This window comes from Copadichromis virginalis, linkage group LG17, assembly GCF_057382275.1.
Source record: "Copadichromis virginalis isolate Kocher_CV1m ecotype Utaka linkage group LG17, C_Virginalis_male_GT1.1, whole genome shotgun sequence".
Lineage (NCBI taxonomy): Eukaryota > Metazoa > Chordata > Actinopteri > Cichliformes > Cichlidae > Copadichromis > Copadichromis virginalis.
The window spans coordinates 36,892,721-36,913,735 of NC_140634.1; the positions used below are offsets into that span (position 1 = coordinate 36,892,721).

The window sequence follows — 21,015 nt, forward strand, 5'->3', positions numbered from 1 at the left end:
CAAAAGATAACTGACTGACCTAATAAACCCAGAACTATGGATGTAACGTATGAGTCATACAATCTTTGTGCTTGTTAATTTCACTGAGTGTTCCCCGGTGGTTCAGAACCCAAAACATGCTAAATCAATAGGCATGCTTTAATTGAATAAAGTACCTCTTGATGAGTCACACTTTCACTGCATCTTCAAGCTGGGACTGAAGAACAGCATCTTTTTTATATCGTCACATTAAAATAGCCTTGATTTCAATCAAATCGTGCTCTTGGATTCAACACGGTGAAAAGCTCCAGCGGTGCCATTAAAAATGTCTTTTTGTTCTTCTTACATTTTCAGTTAAGTGATGATTAATCAAGGCCAGAATGCAGCAGAACATTCAAAATGCACGTCTTCAGAGTCTCAGATGCAGATAACTCAGTGGAGATTTTTCTAGACTATTCTTGAGCTGGGGACAAAAAAATGACTACAGTATTTCTTAAAGCTTTCGGTTTAGTCTTAACAATATGGATTTTTTGGTAATTCTGAAAGATTTAAAACTCCAAGCTTGCGCTTTCGTTTTCCCTTACAGTGGCCTAAACAGTCAATTAATTGTTTTTCTGTGAAAATGCGATTACTAGAAGCCTGCATTCGCTCATCAACTCATCTCCTGAATCTGTAAGCTGCTTAATGTTTCCATGAGTCTCCTAAGAAGTTTTTAAGCTTACCTGTTCATTCTTGTGAAAATAATAGGCAATTCGCATCCTCCTCAGTGTGCGCTCAGTGTATTGACTTTTCGGGATGAAATGAAGACACCTAAAAATATCTGCTGGCAAAAGATCTTTGATATTGTGCAGCTGAACAGCAATAAGATACTAGAGAACATGGATGGGGATGAATGGATGGGTCGTTGTGTTTTTTTGGGACTTGCAAGAATGCCTAGATAGAAAGCAATTACTGACATAAAGAGAGAGATATGTCCCTAATCTCCCCTCTTTGCTTTCATCAGGAGCAGCTGGCCTTGCTTTTCCTCCTATACGAATGCAGCCTCTATAATAAATTCCCAGTTGGGACTTTCAGTTTCATTTCCCTGCACTCCACCCTGCTTACCAGCAAATTATTGCTGAAATGAATGGCAACATGGTCAAAAATGTGTAATTGCCATGAAAGTCTTCTATCAAAACATTTAGTTTGGAACGTATAATCTGTAGCACATGGAGAGGAAAGCGAAAAGCACAGTTATTTGAAAAGCAGCAGAGAAATCTGTGTTTACATCCAATTAAGCCCTATTTTTGAGTAGGGCAGAAAATATCTACAAGCGTGGACATCAGATGACTGCTGCTCCCATTGAAACGTTGGATTTATCAAATATTAAACATTTAAACGGTAATGCATTTGAACAAATACCAGTCCTATAAACCTAATTTTAAATATAAACGGGCTATGCTTGAAGATGCTGTTGTAGCTCCAAACTGTTTGAAGCCTTGATATCATATTGATTTCCTCACGGATTTAAGCAGAGACAGAGCAGCAGTAAAGTTTCATAAAATGTTCAAATAGCCTGCATTATTAATGATCAGTGTGATACGTAGGTCTAGTAACTCCCACAGACACGCGCAAGGTGTGTGTCTGTGTGTAGCATGCTCGTACCCGCGTGTTCCTAATGAGTAAGTAGTGATTATAATGGCGTGCAGTCAGTAATTTAGAAAATCATGGCAGGAACATAAATCCAGCGCTCTTTTGTTGATCGCTAACACAGTGTACCATTTAATTACCTGGAAACAGATGGTTGGAAACGAGTCCAGAATAAGCCAGAACAGCAGGTTAAAGAGGAGATTGCTTTGGACCAATAAATACTGAAAAAAGGCAACTGATACAAGGCTCCATTTGACTCTACGCCTTGACCGATGTGCTTATGCGTGACTATTGAGCGTGAACATTCACTGCTTTTATAGCTTTCAGATAAAGCCATATTCATTTGGAAACAATATATCCATTCATCTTTATTCCTACCTGTGCCCACAAGGATGTCTTATGCGATGCAGTGATTGTAGTGCTCCAAACTGGTGTTGAAGTGCTTGACATTGGCTGATTTCTTTTTTCTCTTAGACTTTTTTTTTCTTTCTGTGGAAGTAGACTAAAAGCAAACATTCTTTAAAGAGATATTTCAGGAAAAATGTATTAATACCACCATGTACTCATGTATTAATACCCAGCTCAATAATAGCTATACGCTAATATCTGTATGAGCGAGTAATTTTATCTGCCAATGAATCAACATTTTAAAAAGTAAAGAAGAGACGGGAGAAACACCCTTCAGTCATGCTATGAGTGCTGATGTTGCATAGTTTGTCCACCAGAGGACACTCTGCACCTCTCCTGTCGGCAACAAATGTGTTTAAAACAGCGTAAACGAATAATCAACAGCTTGTTGTCGATTATTTATTATGTATAGTTATTTAGGAGTCTTGACGAAGCTATTGTATGTTTGTACCTGAGAGAAAAATAAATAAAAAAGAAAGATTTGTGTCTCAGTTCCATTCCCTCCAGTTTATAGACACTTTTAGCTTCTTTCAGCTCACTGTTTTGGTTTTACGACACTCTGCTGTTTTTCATCCAGTACGCACTACCTGAACATAAAGGCATGAATGCCGCTGTATTTTTACCACAACAACATAACATTCCGATAATGTGTCAACATCTAAAACTTACTGACTTTATAAGCAGTACTGACCCATTTTAAAGCAGCATCTAGGGGCCAATCAAATACTAATAATAGTCTAAAGAACAGGTAAACAATGAAGTTGTCAATCTAGGTAAAGAAAGAGCACAAATTTTAATGCTTCTTTTCTTAAAGGGTTGACAGGGTGGTGCTTTAGGACTTGAGGAGAATCTACTGTCTAATTCTGTGTGACAGTTTGTGCAAACAAAATGAAGAAAGGAAGTAAATGCATACCAAGACACGCAGGCACAATAAAGTAGAAAGACACTTTTTTAAAGACACTCTTCCAGTGCAAAGAGGGTTAAGTGTTTTATATTGACAATAGGTATTTGCCATCTGCCTGTCAAATGATGTTTAGAAACTAACAGTATTACAAATTTAAAAACAAAGCATTTCTAGACTAAGAATATCCAAACATTTTGGTGTAGCTTTTACTTTAGCCTTGATAGCTTTAGATTAAAAAACAATTTCCATAGCTCTTCATTACAGAAATGTCATGTAGCTGTGGGTAAATTGATCTACTGCTTGATGCTGCCTCGTTCACTCAGTGACCAGACGTGCCCTTTGCTGTTGTAACGTTACATGTGTTGTTTGGAACAAGAATTGTTATGAACAAGCTTTCCAAAGAAATCAATGTGGTCAATGCTGCGCAATATGAAGTTGCTTGTGAAGAATGGCAATATAATGGCTGACAGACTTGGCCTGTGGTATTGCCACAATATTGCTGCTCCATCATAATTGCTGCCCCAGCACCTCCATTTTCCACTTCACTTTCTCTTCGACCTGTCCTCCACTCCTCTCTTTTCCTCCCACCTCCTCTCCACCTCTAAGGCTGAAAAGACAGTAATCAGACCTCATTGACTTGGAGCTGACAACACATAATCACCACATCTCTGAATGTGTTTCAAACGATCAAAATAGATGCTTTATATATCCCCCCCTTCCACATCAGCTTGATGCACCAAAAATACAAAAACCAGTCAAAGACAAAAACAATATTTTGCATGTCAAAATTTAAATAAACTTTTTAATTTCTTCAAAAGGTTCTATTCCCAAACTCTTTGAGTGACTCAGCTGTGACTGAGCACTCTTTTCAACAATAAAAATAATATTCATAGTACCTCCATCTAGGTACGAGGTGACGCTAGTCTTTGTCTGCTGTCGTTTATCATAATCCCATAATCACTTTGCAGCTTTTTGACCATGGGGCCTTTTACATCTTTGACACTTTGTCATCTTTTAAGTGTGTAAATTTGTGTGAGAGGGGAAGAAAGGGAGAGGTTACACACAGATAATCACTGTTATGTCTGGGGTGAGAGGAAGAAGGGAAGTGAGAAGTGTTTCTATGGCAACCAGTGAGCTTTTCTTTTACCAGTTGCCAACACATAGATACACACACACACACACACACACACACACACACACACACACACACACACACACACACACACACACACACACACACACCATGGACTACAGGTAAACATCTACATTGTCCTTGCAGGAGACATGAATTGAGCCACTGGCCATAAATTAGAAAGACAAAGGGCCGGTCACCATAGAAGAAGGTTAATTATCGGGTCTGAGGAGTGAACCTGGTTGCTCTGGTTAAATTCCTTGGTTACAAAGTAACAGATGACTTCAAACTATTCTAAAGGGCAAAAAAGACCCATTGATTGAATGCTTGCTATTCTTTTAACCTGCATTCTGGCCTTTATGTTGTTTTACAACCTTTAATGAGTAGTGTTTAGCACAAATCCCATTACACTGCATGAAAAAAACTCTTACATTGAACTTCTTCTGCCACAGAATCACATTTCAAAATAAACTATTTCAAGCCACTATTATTTTACACAATTCTGAGAAAGAATAAAATAGTCAAGACAGCAGCAACAATATGTCCATCCATCCATCCATCTTTTATCGCTTGGTTTGGGTCACAGGTGCAGCAATCTGAGCATAGAAGCCCCCCTGCCACCTGATCCAACCCACTACCCAACCTTTTAATTTTTTTCATTTATTTTATTTTATTTTCAGCTGTTACAGACGGGACAGACATGACTGAGGGATATGAAAGGGAAAAAGAAAGATGAAGGAAAAGAAAAAAGAAGGGAAGAGGGACAATGAGAAAGGGCACTTAAAAAGAGAAAGAAGAGAAAAAAATCTCCTGGATCACCTGTTGAGAGAAAAAGAAGAGAAAACAAGCAAAAAACAAACAAACAGAGCAACATACTAAACACAACACCAACAGTGAACACCCGTGTGCTCATCTGTGTGGATCAGCGCGCTTGTATTCAAAAGGTTTCCCCATGTAACGATCTGCTAGGGGATGTAGAGAGCCATAGCCCCGTCCCCCAGGGCATGAAGCCGGCATGGAAGAGATCCAGGCTTCAGACATCCAGAGGCCCCAGAGTGCGAGAGCCCAAGGAGGACCACCGGAGGGGCACCCGTGCCACCCTCCTGGGAAGAGCTGAGGAGAGCCCCAGATGAGGGGTCACCCAGTAACCACGGAGCAAAAGCCACAGGGGGCTGCACTGGCGGCAGCCAGTTGTGCCAGAGTGAACCGAGCCGCAGGCCCAGAGGCCCGAGGGCCCCCTTTGCCCCGGAAGAGGCCTGACCGAGCAACAGGCACCAGGCCCCGCCAAGTAGTCACCGGGAGTGAGCTGGTACATACCTGAGCGCCCAGCTCCGGACACCAAGAACCACCAACGCACCGACCCCTGAGGGCATCAGTTACTGGCAGGGAGTGTGGTGAGGGGAGATAGGCCTCCATACTTTGGAGGGCCTGGGAGTTCCCAGAGAGGTGGAGTGTAAGACCCGACCTCACATATAAACACAGACAAACAGGCACACACAGACACAAACATGCATTCCCACCCTCATGCACACATATACAAATAGTCAGCACTCACCCAACGTAAGGATAGACATACATGGACACTGTACACACAATCACACTCCCCAAACATACTCTATACCCCGGGTCCAGGTACCATCGCCCCTAGAGGGGGAAACGGCACCTAGACCCAGGAGATGTTACCCTTCCCCCGGGGTGGAGGCAAGCAGACTGCCCCAGGCTCCGCAGCAGCAGGGAGGCCCCGCATCCCAGATCCCAATTGGATGGCCAACACCTCCTCCCAGCCCCCCCACCCTGATGGCCAGCAGAGAACAGGGGTGTGTGAAGACCCCAAACCTCCCTCCTCGCGCTCATGTGTAGTGTTGCTGAGTGTTGTTCTAAGGTGCATTTAAAACACGGGAGAGCATGGTGCTGCAGCCAGAGAGCAGCAGGTGTTAGCACGGCCCCTCCCAAGAACCCTCAATGTCTACATGGATTTAAAATTGAGAGGTGGGCACCGGCGCCAGAGGTGGGGTTGAATACACAGACCGTCGCTGTTAACGTGCCCACCCTCAAGGCCCTATATGTAAGTGTAAGAGTGTGAGTAATGTGGATGTCTAAGTTGTGGAGTTAAATTGAGGCACAGGTGGCCAGAAGGGGAAAGAGGGGGGGGGGGGGGGGGTATGCCTCCCCTGCACCCTGGTGACACACCCGCACCCCAAGGCCTTACTTGTGTGGGTGGGTGTGTTGGAGCGGGAAGAGGGAGGCAGCCGGGGATGGGGAGCAAGATGCCCCTCCCTGGGGCCAGCTCCCCCGGGGAGGGGCATCTTGCTCCTCCCTTCTTTGCTCCCTTTCTTCACAACCCACTACCCAAATGGTGGTGATCAGTTAACAGCTCATCACCTGTCTTTACCCAAGTGTCCAAGACATACAGACGCAGATCTGATGATACGATTACAAAATGAATCATTGACCTGCGACCTAGGGTGTCCTGGTGCCACATGCACTTACGAACACCCTTATGCTTGAACATAGCGTTCATTATGGACAAGCTATGCCTAGCAAGGGTTCCAATAATAGAGCACTGCCGCTCAATCAAGCCCTCCAAGTCATAGTATCCTTCCCATGTGGGCGTTAAGGAGACTGGGTACTCTGAACTCTTTTTTTTCTTTTCGGTGCATAGGCACAAACGACAGCCAGGACCTGATCCTTGGCCTTGGGCAGCCTCTCACCTAGGCTGACTTCAAAATGGAACAGGGTCCAGTCCGTCCCCAGGAAACTAGTTCTAGAGCCCAAGGTATTGGTATAGGTACGTATTGAGGTGAGCCTAACTATATCTAGTTGGTATCTCCCAACCTCACACATTAACTCAGGCTCCTACCCCACCAGAGAGGTGACATTCCATGTGCCACAAGACAGTTTTGGAAGCCAGGGCCTCTAGTTCCTCACTCTAGTGTTGGGACAGACCCATGTAGCTTTTTTGGGCTGAGCCCAGCCAGACCTCGTGGGCTAAAGTTTGGCCACCAGATGCTTGCCCTTGAGCCTCCGCCCATGCCAGGCTCTTGGAAACTAAAGGGTCTACAGACTATGTGGAATATTTATCCTTGCATTTTGTAAGTGTTTAAAATCAGTGAATATAAGCTATCCATCTCTCAGCTGTAAACTAGCTTCCATTAGTAACATCTTCCCTTTTGTGTTGCTAACAACCAGGAGAAATGCTCCTAGGGGAGAGTGATGACTATTGATAGTCATAGTCTCCAATTTAAGGCTATAAACAAGACTGGCTAAAAAAAACCAAAACACCAACTCTGCTACTTTGCTCCTTCTTTCTAGATGTACTTGCTGCTTTGCCGCATTGCAGTACTATTAAAGGTAAGTTACACCTTTGTGTAGCTCGACAAAGAGGGTTACCGATTTTGTTGTGACCACTGATGCTGTTCCATATTTGCCATTTTATAAAAAGGCTTTGATAGCACTGTTCTTTACTTAATGACTCAATCTATTGTGAATATTCCTATGAAAACCAGATCATATGTTATATTAAGATTATTACCAGCATACGTTTGTTTTTGAGCTCAAACCACCTTTTAGTTTATGGTTTGTTTATTTTAGCATGTGAATTGAACACTTATTGTTTTTATGTTTTTCTCTGACTTGCCACCAAAATGGCCTTTTCCTCTCATTTGGCTTAAGGCTTAAAAACAAGGTACTGATTCTCTGGTATGAAACACTCTGAATTACCATATGTTTTTCTGGTGTGTGCGTTGCAAACAACTTGCACTGATGTCTACTGCCAAATAATTCTTTTAATCAATCATGGACTTTGTTTTCTATGGATCATGTGTTGGTTATTGTAGAGACCTGGCTGTTAGCTGCTGAGATGAGATGGCTCACTAGTCATTCCATCTCTCTCCTGTAAAATACTGAAGCATGTTTTTATGGATAGACTGGCCACACATACAGTACATATAAATGTGTACTTTTGCACTTGAATTAATACATAAATTGGACAAAATTAAAAAATAGATTTGATCTGGGTCCAAAATTAACAAGCAAGTTTCTTTGTACTGGCTCACAGACTTTTGAAAGGGAATGTGATCGGCAGGCAAGATGACTGAACTTGGACTGTCCTGGCTTCAACCCATCAGTCAGTCACCTAAGTCTAGACTGAGTAGCCAGATGTTTTCTTTATATTATTTTTAATTTGTTATTTTGTAAAATAACATATTTTGTTAGCTATCCATTTGTCTCAACCAATCTCTCTGTTCTTTTCATCTGTCTTGTTGCTAAGCAACAGATGGTATACAGGTCATATGTCGACCCTGCATTTAAATTGCAAATGGTACTAGCGATGCAGCTAAGAAATGATGTGCAGATGGTGGTCATGAATTAAAATGTGCTTCAGCTTAGATTAGTGAGTAACCTTAAAACAAAATAACAGCTGCTTTTACCAATTAGTGCTACAAATCATCAGGAAAAGAAAGACTTTCTGCACATGTGCTATAAAATCACGAAAAAGAAAACCTACAATGAATTTGAAGTGGAAAAATGAGCAATATTTGTTTTTAGTTCAGCAGAGAAGTGAAAGTCAAATAATGTGTCGTGTTGCATCTACCCTTTTGCCTGCTTATGATAATGTCACGCAAAAAGATTTTTACAGTCTCGGCTGACAAAAATCATGTACATGTGCCACCAACTAGTACTAGAAGTAAAACGACACAAGTTTGGCACATTTGATTGACAAGTTATATTAGACTCTGATTGTATTTAACAATTCCCAATAAAAGTTGAGCAGACATTAAAATCTTCCCATATGGGATGTCAGTTCGGTTCATTGGGTGAACAAGCGGCCAAATGCCACATGGCCCGAGTGCAGCCGCCCATGTTTGAGTCCAGCTCTCGGGTCCTTCAATGCATGTCTTCCCCCTCTCTCTCCCTGTTTCCCTGTCTGTCTATCTTCACTGGTGTGCTATCTATTTAAGGCAAAAAATGATAAATAATAATAATAAAATAAATACAATAGCATAATTATGAGAAGTATGACCCAAAGAACACTGCATTATTTTAAAATAATTTATTATGCTTCTCTCAGTATAATTGTTAAGATTTGCTTTTGCTGGCATTCATTTTCTTTATTAAAAAAAAATCCATTTAATGGTAAAATGGATTGACTTGTCAGAAGCCATCTACGGAGGCTTATCTTCTAGTCCAGATAAGCTCAAGCTTACTGCAAATGTTGCAGTTGTCAGTTTTATTTTGGTTTAGTTCATGCACTTTCAGGGGGAAGCTGATGCTGAGTGGGGAGATTCAGTGTATGTGTGTTGGAAGACTACGTGCTGAGTGAGTTCTGTAGAAAGCAACTGTATTATCTGGAATTTCTTTATAACAGTTTCACTTTATGTGCAATGGGCATCCTGCCAGTTCAATCCCTCTCGACCCATTTTTATCATCCTAACAACTAAATTAAGAGGGGACTGTGTGCACAGTAGCAGCGAAAAACCCGAACCATTGTTCTCTTTTCCACCACACTGATTGGAAATGGGGAGAAGCCAAAACCGGAAACAACAACATTCCTAAAAGTCTGGGTGTTGGCTTTATGACACATATTTCACATTGAGCCCAAATGTTAACTACAAGATAACAAGCAGCCGGAGTGTGGGGTGCCTACATGCTGTGTGACTGGCGATGGCTGCACAGCTGAGTTATAGCGATGGGGAGGAGAGACACTGAAATGAAAACAAAACCGCTGGACACACACTGAGTCCCACAAGAAGAGACACGGCGCTGCTTGTGTGAGTGTCTGCTTTTGTACATCAGTGTGTGATTATTTGTGCGAGAGCACGAGATTAAAGGCTCTTCCTCACTGCTCGCAATGTGGACCCAGGGGATCTATGGATGCCACTCCTTCCAGAGACATGGTGTACTCTCCTGTCAAGGTTGATTAGCTGGAGGATGAAACCAATTTCCTCTGTTCTCCTTTAGCCCCAGCTGTTTTTTCCCTCCCTGATACTCTCGTTCTTCTTCTGCAGCTCTCTCGGCTTTTCACTTGATTTTCCTCTTGCCCGCTAAACACGGGTGCTCTTTGCTCTCCTTCACTGCTCTCCGGGCTCAGTATATCAAAACACAGCTAAAAAACATCACAAATACTGCAAATATTTGTGATTTTATGATCTCCAAGCTGTAAGTAGTTAGATGGACGTAGAAGTGTTTCAGCTGTTGTTTTAAGACACTGTTTTCATTAAGAAAAAGGTGTTTTTTGGGCAGCACATCCCTGAAAGACTTTACCCTCAAAAATACAGACCATAACATCTTCACTGTTTATTTTAATAAAGTGGTGGTTTCTAAATAATCAAATGTGTCACAATCTGCTGTGACCTTCAGGGGCTTTTGTGTCTTCATGTGAGTTTTCAAATCGGTTTAATATGCTATACACTTATGTCTTTTTCTTTTATCCCTCATATGGTTCCAGCTCTTATCTTTGCACACATGATTTTGCTTTGCAAGAACTGTTCCTTTTAAATGAAGTGAATACATACATTGCTTGCAATGTCTTCACTTTGATTCTCTTTGTATTCTTTATTTCTTCCATTTTTGTGAGCATATTTTTCTCAGTTTTCTCTGTTCTCAGGATTTGAGAGATCATTTGAGTTAAAACACTGCATTATTTTGTCTTGAGTGTAGTATTTCCAAGTGGTTCTGGGTTTTGGTATCAATATTTATCATTCATTGTTTGATAGCTTTGATTTGCTTGTTTGATTGTGTTAGTTCCTCTGTCCTTGTCCTAGTCTCGCCTTTGTGTCTTGTGCTCAGCATCTCCTGTGGAAGTCAGTCTTGTTTCCATGTTTGCTTACCTTTCTGTTTCCCCAGTCTTATCCCAATGTAGTTCTGTCAAGTTCATATGTCTTAGTCCTGGTCTCAGTGTTACTTCCTGTTTTTTTTAATCCCTCGTCATGTGTGCACTATGTTCACTTTTGTTTCCCTGTCTCTTTAGTTAGACTTTCTTCAGCTGTGTGTCCAGGTGTATCCACTCTAATATCCTCCTGAGCGTTCATACCCTGTATAAAATCAAGCAGCAAGTCATGCAGTCTGGCTTTGCAAACATACGTGACAGAATGGGATTTTCTAAGAGGTCACTGAACAGAATTCCACCATTGCAAGAAGTCAGCTTGTGAAATTTCTTCACTCCGATATTCCATGATGAACTGTAACTGGTATTAATGCAAAGTGGAAGCAGCCATGGCAACTCCATCACCAAGTGGCAGAAAGTTACAGTACACTGCCTTACAAACTATGGAGTACATGGTGTGCAGAGAAACCAAATGTTGTGGCATTTCCATTCACACCAGTGGACCTTGTTTTTTTACAGCAATGGCGGATCAGCCTTGCAATAATCATGGAAGTGAGCAACATACACTAGCCGTGCCATAGAGATATAACAGCACAGAGATTGAGATGTTCTTTTTAAAGGTAAGATGTTATAGTAAAACTCCATGCTATCAAAACATCCAGATAAAATTAACTTGTGCCATACACCGCATGCCCAATATATTCGTAGGTTATTTTCAAATATATTAGATTTGAGATTTGGGTACTGTAAATACATAACAGACTACTACTAATAATGGACTGCATTTACCCTCAAAGCGCTTTACAATTCCACTATTCATTCACTCTCACATTCCCACACTGGTGGTGGGAAGCTACAGTTGTAGCTACAGCTGACCGACTACAGCTCATTCGGCCCCATTCTGCCAACCTAGTCCAATATTGTCGGCTCACGCTGGCAGAGCCTTTTATGATGTGGTCGAGCAAAGGTCAGCTCCACAATAATTGACTGTGAAGAAGGAAGCATTTTCTCTGCCTTTTCCTTGTCTCCCTTCAGCTCCCTTTCTGCCTGAGATCTCTATTTGCAGTGTTCAATAATCTCAGTGTAAAGCACAGGATGTTGAAATTAAGTCTGCCCTGGGGCAGACTGACAGACGCAAGGCTGCCATATCGCTCCATCGGTCCCTCTAACCATCACCAGTAGGTGGTAGCTTCCCAAGTTCCCAACCCTCTGAACCACGGTCACCACGTCTAGGTTACTGTTAGCAGGACATAACCAGAGATGGGCAGTAATGCGTTACTGTAATCTGATTACTTTTTTCAGGTAACGAGTAAAGTAAGGGATTACTATTGCAAAAACAGTAATTAGATTACCGTTACTTTCCCGTAGGAACGCTGCGTTACTGCGTTTCTAAAACCGTGATTTTTTTGCGAGAATGTCTCATGACAGTGACATAAGCGAGTGTGACGTTCGTAACAACAGCTGTGTGCAGATCAACAATGGATCATATATCGAGTGCAGGAGAGAGTATGAGCGTGCAGCGTTTAAAGCGTGGAAGTACTGACCTTATTTTGAGTTTGATTCCATAAAAAGTGACAAAAACATTAGCGTCCGTTGTGCGTGGGAAGAAAACTTCTTTTTACAGCAAAAAAACCCCTAAACTTCCAAGCAAGCTCCGGGAGTGCGCTGCCACGTAATGGGAAACTCACAGAGAAACTCGCGGATTCTTCCACTGACCGCTGCGGCACACCTGCACCAGGGTAAACCTCCGCCTACCCCACTCCTGCTTTACAGGTGAAAATAGAGCGACAGGACCGCTAGTCTTTGATGTTATTTATTTTCTGCTGTGTTTTACTTGCATCTATTTGAAAGAGTGAGTGTAAACACAAAAAATATTTTATTTTATGAGCTGGAATGTGCAGAAAATAGGTTTAAATGTTAAACAAATTTCTTCCAGTCAGAGAATGTTGCATATAATTAAATTTTTTGCTTGATGCATAAAGTTAAAAGAAAACTAATAAAACAAGTTTTAAAAAGAGACTTTTCCATTTGATTACATTTTATATGATGGATTATGCAGAAAAAGTAGAATTGGGCTGAAAGATCTATTGCTTTATCACCTATTCAGGTTGTAAATCGTGTTTCTAAAAAGTAACTAAGTAACTAAGTAATTAATTACTTTTGAAAATAAGTAATCAGTAAAGTAACGGGATTACTTTTTTGGGGAAGTAATCGATAAGTAGTTACTGATTACTTTTTTCAAGTAACTTGACCAACACTGGACATAACTGTAGTCACAGTCTGTTGTTTGTATATTCTGTTATTTTAATGCCAATTTACCCGATGTTACAGAATTAGAGATTCAAAGTTCTGGTCGTTTTTTTGTAGTGAAGTTGAACTTATGTTGATGTTTCATATGACAACCCAAATTCTGAACTCCTGCTGACGCAACTCTGACTTAATCAAGAGGTCTGATAGTGTGGAGATGATAGAGGACATAATAGCAGACATGAGGAAGAAGAGGAGACCCTACTGGCCAGTTTTCATCCGGGAGCTTTAAGTGGAGAGGGTGAGCAGCTTTAAATACATGGGCGTCTACATCAGTGAGGACCTCACCCGGACATTTAACAGCACACAGCTGATCAAGAGGGCTCAACAGTGACTGTATTTTCTCAGGAGCTGTGGAAGTTCGGCATTCTTCAGCTTCTGCAGCGGCATAGCTGAGAGCTTCTTGACCAGCTACATCATAGTGTGGCATGGCAACGCCAATGCTTTGGACTGCAAATGCCTGCAGAGTGTGGTGAAGACTGATAAAGAGATCATTAGGACTCCACTGCCCTCTCTGCAGTATTTACTATCGCAGAGTTCCGTCTACGGCACATACAGCTGATGTAGCATTCTGAAGTGCACAGTAATCGTAGCTTATTGCAGCTCAGATTCTTTTATTTTATTTATATTGTGTGTATGCTTCTTTAGAACTGTTGTATATAGTTTTTAAATTATGGTTTATTTTTCTTATCATTTTTATATTTTTTTCAGAAGGAAGAATCGCATTGTTCAGGAAAACACGTTTCTTTACTGTGTATGACAATAAAACTAGCTGAGCCGGTCATGTAGATGTAATGTGTAGGTGGCCTAGTACTTTTGTCCATAGTGTATCTTTATGTTATGAAATACTTGCTAATCATTTCCTAATCTACACCTAGTAACAGTGCCCTTTAACAGCTAGCCTGCTGGCTTAATCTCCTCCTTAAATCCAACCAAGGGTAGTGGCTTTGGCCGTAGTAACTCAAGTCAGTGCTTGTGATTCCACCAGAATCCCTGCAGCACATTTCAGAAAAGTCCCAGGAGGAGAAGTTGTGTTGCAAAAAGTACATGTCCATTCTCCTTTTGAACAAAATTTGCCTCATACTGCATGGAGCAGATGAGGAGGGCAGGAAGTCAGACAGAGGAGCATTTTGAATTTTGAAAACAAAAGACTTGAAGCTGTGCAAAAAGACACAATAAAACTGTGCACAGAGACAAACACCCAGTGCATTCCCAGTCTTATTCACCAGCAGCACAAACTTGCCACTGTCATTCTTTGCTCCTGCCAACCTGTTTTGGTAGCAGTCTGTCTGGGAAGCTGCCTTCAGTCGACCCTTGGCTCTCTCTCTGTGCCATCTGCACCTCAAAGACTTTTACAAAAAGCCTTTAAAACCACCTCCTCACCCCGTGCTCTGCTTCTGGCTGCTTTTTATTTTTTTAAAAGCTCTAAAGCTTGGCATAAAACCAACGGCAACCATCTTTGTTGTCTTACATCTGGCCATTAAAATCAACGGTAAAGCTTATTGCCAAGTAATAGCAGCGGCATTCTTTCTTCCCAATGGAAGCTGATTCAGTCCCTGGATTCAAAGTAGAGATTTGTCTAAATTGAGATTTTGTATGGACAGCATTTTTTTTGCAGTTCCTACAAATCAAATTTCATGCACACTTGATGGTCTGGGCTTACCACATCACTAACAGTCTTGTGCATGCCACTGAAACTGACTACTCTTGCATGTGGGGAAACAACAAGAGTTTTTCCGGTGCATTTGTGTCTCTCTCATGCAGACACACACACACACATACCAAAAAACGAAAGAAAGAGCAGAGTGCAGATAAACAGTGAGATAAAAGTGAATAAACACTGTTGTATTTGTGCGTGCGAATGCATGCATTAAGAGACTGTGTACCCATAGCCCGGTTTGAGCAAGATTTAAAAAGAGATTTTGGGAAAATGATTTGCAGGTTCAGGCAGTGAGTGTCCATTACACACAGGCATTGAACTCAGCAAATGTATTGATTTCCAAAATATTAGCTAATGAAGCTCAGTCGGCCCCATTCTGCCAACCTAGTCCAATATTGTCGGCTCACGCCGGCAGAGCCTTTTATGATGTGGTTGGTCGAGCAAAGGTCAGCTCACACAATAATTGACCGTGAAGAAGGAAGCATTTTCTCTGCCTTTTCCTTGTCTCCCTTCAGCTCCCTTTCTACCTGAGATCTCTATTTGCACTGTTGAATAATCTCAGTGTGAAGCACAGGATGTCGAAATTAAAAAAAAAAGTAATCTGTAACATTTTCAGAGCACTGTTGAAACAAAAGAGACAACCTACGCCCAGTTCTTTTTATTTAGCACAAAGCCGCTCCAAATACTGTCAAAAATGGAGCATTCATTTAATTTATTAAAGGAAGTGATGAAAATGATCTTGAACACCAAACCCCATTACGCAAGGACAGACAAAAGATAAGAACTCCCCCTTCAGAAACTCAAATTGTGTCAACAGAATCATCAGATGTATAATGCCACGTTACAGCTCGCGCTGTTTGACTGGCAGGTCACCACCAGCGCCGTAGGAGTCAAGGGCACGCAACGGGGCAACTATTGTTCTTTAAGCAGAAAAGGACCTCATCACGCAGCAGGAGGAGAGCATAAACAGTCACGTCAGGCTCACTGAGATCACATTAGAATGATTGGAAAGGAAGACGCTGCCTTCAAGGCTCTGGGCTGTGACTCTGTCAGATGTGAGGTGTTAACATAGCTGTGAGGTGCTCTTTGAAACGAGTGTACATTTCATGGAAATCAGCGACTACACTGAAACTGTTCGTATGTGAGCCAGGCTTTGTGGTGAAATGCACAACAGCATGTGCTTAATCATTTTATGAAAGGGCAGATTTTGTGTTTATGGAAACTGCGTGTGTGCAGTTTTAACCGCAGCAATTAACAACATGCTGCTTATGCGAGTTAAAGCAAGCTAACCTTTAACTGCGGCTTATTTTTGGTGATCCAATCACACCTGCGGTAAAAATATACTTTTTCCATGATTTTTTTTCTCTTCTCCTTCCATAAGCACACTGGATCTGGAGCATTGTTACAATCCAAACATGTTGCTTTGTTGATTTGTTAATCAACAAAAGGAGGACAAAAACATTATGCTGCTCATGCGGGCTGATTTTTTTTGCAGAAACACAGGGATCAGGAAAAAAAGACTCCTCCCCTCACCTCCTCCGCTGTCCTTCTCTTCTTCCTCGATGCTGTTTTTGATGCTGTCGTACTCCTCGTCTATGTTCTGGTTGCCTCGGATCTGACTGAGCACGCGGCGGGCCTTCTGGGTCAGCCCACGCTGAATTAACCAGCGAGGGCTCTCTGGCAGGAAGAGGAATCCCATGAATTGGAGCACAGCGGGGAGCACAGACAGACCCAACATGTACCTGCGAGAGGAGAGAAGGAACACATGGAGTGAGACTAATTATGATCACAGAAATGCTGTTTTTAGTTTTGTTTGTTTGTTAGCTTTTGACTAATGAAGGGTTTGAAAGGTTGAAAAGGTTTGATGTGCAAAATTCAACTGCATATGCAAGAACAATCAGGTTTCAGCAACGCTCCCCTGCATTCACTTTATGCTGACAAGTTCAGCTAGCAACACGTGGTTTACTTCATTAAAATTAAACACTGGGGAAAATGTCAAGGCTTTTTTCAGATTCCTCTGCTTAAAATAACCTTAACATGTACATTAAGCATTTAGATTAATCGCTGCACATTAGAGATAAAGTTCCACTTGCTAGAAGCCTTGCTTGAGAAAGAAAATCAAAACAATAAAGCGTCACTGTCTAATATCACTGCATAATTAGTTTACCCTAGCAAAGGCACACTATGCTGCACTGAAGTGTAAAAAACTGCAGGATTGCTCTGCAAGCATAACATGTTATGTGCCAGTAAGGCAAAGAATAGGAGGATATAAGAAAAGTAAAAGGGTAAAAGGAGGCTGTAATAATGACAAATTGCTAGAGACTGCAGTAAACAGCCAGAAGTACAAGGTTTTTCTTCTTCTGCGAAGGCAACAACATCAATCTGAGAACATCTGTAATCTTAACTCAATCGGTTTTCCATTATCATTATGAATCACACAAATCTAAGGCTCGCCGAACAATCTCCTTCGTGTCTATCAGAACTGCAGCCGAGGCAAATCCTTTCAAAACGACCAATTCTTATCAACAGTATCTCGCAGCTCGCCGCTCAAAGACTCAGAAGACCGCGAAGCTGCATTCAGCGTGACACGAGGAAAGGACGCGAACAGAAGAAAGAGAAAACAAGAGTATCGCTCCAATAAACAGCACAGCTGCTCCCAGTAAATGCTAAAGACTGACCCGTGCTTGTGTTGACATTTTGAATGAGGGTTTGAGCCGGAATGAAAAGATTTTCTGGCATTTCATACGCTAAGAAGCCAAAAAAGAGACGATGCTATCACATCTGATTATATGACTATCATTAACGAAGGCGGCATTGTTTACATCCTGTGAGAAGTGTAAAAGTTCTGCTTCTGTATTCTTTTTTCTGTTGAGATACAAATTGCGGTGTGGAAGGTGCTATAACACATTTTGCGTGCAGTGAAAGGTGGAGCTTGGATGTAGCTTTGGGGTTTGAAGAGTGAATTCCTTAACCCTGTATTTTTTTTTAAATGGCCACTAGAATGGTTGGAAAAGTAGGGGAAAACTGGGAAAACTGACCTTGGACTGAGTTTCAGGAATGAGCGTTATTATTGGCTGACAACTTGTGAATGTCGAGTGTTTCAAACGATAGTTCGATAACCACTGGGGGTGAAAGGTGTATGTGAAAAGTTCATCAGTGTGTGTCTGACCTCCAACCGTCATGGCGCAGATAGCTGAAGGCTCCGTCGATGAGGCTGGCTGTGAACTGCCCCCCCGTGATGAAGAGGGTGTTAACGGTGACTAGCTGACCCCTTAGGTGGGGTGGAGAGGCCTCAGCGATGTACACGGGAACTGTCATAGAGGCAATACCTATACAGTAGAGGAAAGAGAGGGAAAGGAGATGATTAGGAGTAGGAACTATTGGCTGAAGTAGAATTTCCAAATGTCGACTTACAAGTTTATATAGCAAAATGGATAACACATTTTATCCATCCATTTTCTTCTGCATTGAAATTCATGGTCGAGGGGGGACTGAAGCATATTCCACATCTTAAAGGTGAGGGGCATGGTACACCCTGCACAAGTCACTAGTTTGCCTCAGTGCTAAAAGTCAGAGACAGCCTATTTACGTTCACATTTATAACTATGGGCAATCTAGAATCACCAATTAACCTATCCCTGTGTTTTTGGACTCTGGAACGAAGCCCTAGCGGCTAGTGAGCACTCATGCAGACCCAGGGAGAACATGCAAACTTAAAGGTCCTAGGCAGGATTCAAACCCAAGGAACTGAGTTGGTCATGCTCAGTCATCGAGGTAAGGAAATCCCAGGAAGTTGATTCTGTTCATTTAGACTTTGTTCAATCCAACCGATGACCCAAAAGTGGCACTCAAGTATCAGGAAAAACAATATTTACGCCGGTTTAACCATATTTAAAGTTAGCAGACATACCATTTCACAATCACTTTATTTCTGTGATACATTTCAGCCATTTCATTCCCACAGACATGCACACTCGAACATGGTAATTGCAGAAATAAAGCGTACATTACAGATTTTAATTAAATTTTGTGGAATCTGCAGTGGCCCTAGACTAATCATCGTGACACTAATCTGACATGTTATCGCTTTGGCTTGTTAGGACAATTTGAAAATGATTTAAACTGCAAAATAGCATTTTTTTAAAATACAGTAAGCGACTTTTACAAAAACAAATGTACACACTTATTGAAGTTATTTGGGTAATGTTTGCAACGCCTACAAAAAGTTACGCTTGGTCTTCTTCAGTAAGTTTGACCATATTTGCTCAACGGTACCAACAGTGATGTCACAAAGATGATGACGTAAATCCAAGAGACAGAAACAAGCATACTGCAGTGTCTTCCAGTGTGCTACTCACACACGGTACACAGGCTGACCACACACAAACACATACAGGGCAATGCACACTTCTACACTCTCAAAAACACAGACCAAAACGTGTGTGACTGGATGTCTGACGAGGTGCCATGAGGCTGAGGCTTTCTGCAGCTGGCTCCCCATAAGCTCTATTAATAGTCTGCCATCTACACACCCCACCCCACTCCACCCCTCGCCTCCCTACAGCCACCGCCCTGGCCTGAACGGCCGCCATGACTACGTGGCTACCCGTCGCCATGGAAACCACTTGCTGGGAAACGAGCCATGCTGTCTCCAAGCGGGCACCACACTGTGGCAGCTCTGGGAAGACAAATCAATAAGCAAGATAGGAGGAAATTTACTATGTTTTTCTTTCTCCCCCTTTTTTAAAATTAATTTGTTCACTGCTTTTTCTCAAACAAGAAGGACAAAAAAATCAGCATCTTGAGACGTTTAATAAAAGAGCACAAAACCCCAAATTACAAACTAATAAAAGGTGAACTGCAAGAGAAACTGTGGTTTAATGTCAGATTGGAAATCCGTGTGCGTGATTGGGGGATGGGCACGCCAAAACACACGTGGAAACACTCCGCTCTGCTCTCACACAACCTCGAACTGCAAACACACCCTAAGGATTTAGAGTCAAGTCTTTATCTTTGTTATGGCTAAAAAAAGGATTACCATCTGATGACGGAAATCCGAGATCCAGAACACCCCTTGAAATCGAATCAAGTGCTCTTTGGCAATGAAGCCTGTCTGCTCAGCCCAATTTAATAGAAATGCATTTATAAGCCTTGGAGAGGTCCTGCCGAAAGATGAATGCAAGACAAACCCTATCGCGTCCACGGGTTACACTAAAGTTAGGATTCTGAAACTTTGCCTTGTGTAACTCAGCATAACCATAAATATCTGGGGGAAAAAGCATAGATGTGTGTACTGCCGTTCCCTATAGCTTTAGCATTCAGTTGTTACGGTCCCTGTCTGATCTTCAGGAGCATTAGCATCACGCTCTGCTGCACCTTTAGCCAAAGCCTTTGTGTTATCCTCTCTTCTGGACATTAAATTAGGAAAACAAAGAAAAAATGTGACAAAAAAACCCCTCTGTCATTCTAACAGAGCTGTTCAGCAGGGAGAGTTCATCTAGGCTTTAGCAGGGCTTAGAAGTAAAAGTCTTTATTTATCGTTGGCTCACTAACTAATAGCCGGAACCTTTCCACACTAAAATAGACATGTAAATCCCATCAGTGTTAAAGACATAGAACTGAGCCTGTCTAATGACTATTGCTCTCCGTGTACTTGAACTGTGCTGCTAGGAGGCTTTTAATAAAACTGATGGAACATCCAGCAACTTAAAACAGTGGCATTGAGCCATCTCACATACAGAAACTACTGCAGAGTCTCCTGGGAATTGTAGTTTTAAAGTCATCTAAACCCAAAAAGAAACAAAGTCACAAATGACCAAAGCGGTTTGTCTGCTTCAATTCCTCTTCTGTTGCGTGTGCTAGCCTCATGCACACCTCCCATCATTCTACCTGTTTTAGCCTTATGCATCACTACCATATCTCTGTCCAAGTCCCGCCTGCTGCTATAGCCCGCCATATGCCTGCCGGCGAGATACAACAGCTGATGTTGTTACATTTAGTGAGCAATGAATCATGTCCATTTCACATGCTGCTGCAGGTGGTGACGGGGAAAATATGTTAGAGCCCATCTGAGCATACAGGCCAGGAAAAAGGTTAAATAGTGTACCGATTCGCTTCGGCTTATCCGTCATCTGTGATTAAATATTTTTGACTTTGAGTCTCTGGAGTCC

General features: G+C 41.9%; 1 protein-coding gene across 1 annotated transcript in view; it reads right to left on the bottom strand.

Moving 5' to 3' along the window:
- The window catches only part of slc2a13a (solute carrier family 2 member 13a), a 102,797-nt gene that overhangs the window by 68,329 nt on the left and 13,453 nt on the right, over positions 1–21,015 (bottom strand). Inside the window, exons 2-3 of the mRNA XM_085436273.1 lie at positions 18,015–18,174; positions 16,379–16,587 (exon numbers count right to left, since the gene is read on the bottom strand). Coding sequence (XP_085292399.1) covers positions 16,379–16,587; positions 18,015–18,174 — 369 coding nt within the window. The remainder of the gene's footprint in view (positions 1–16,378; positions 16,588–18,014; positions 18,175–21,015) is intronic.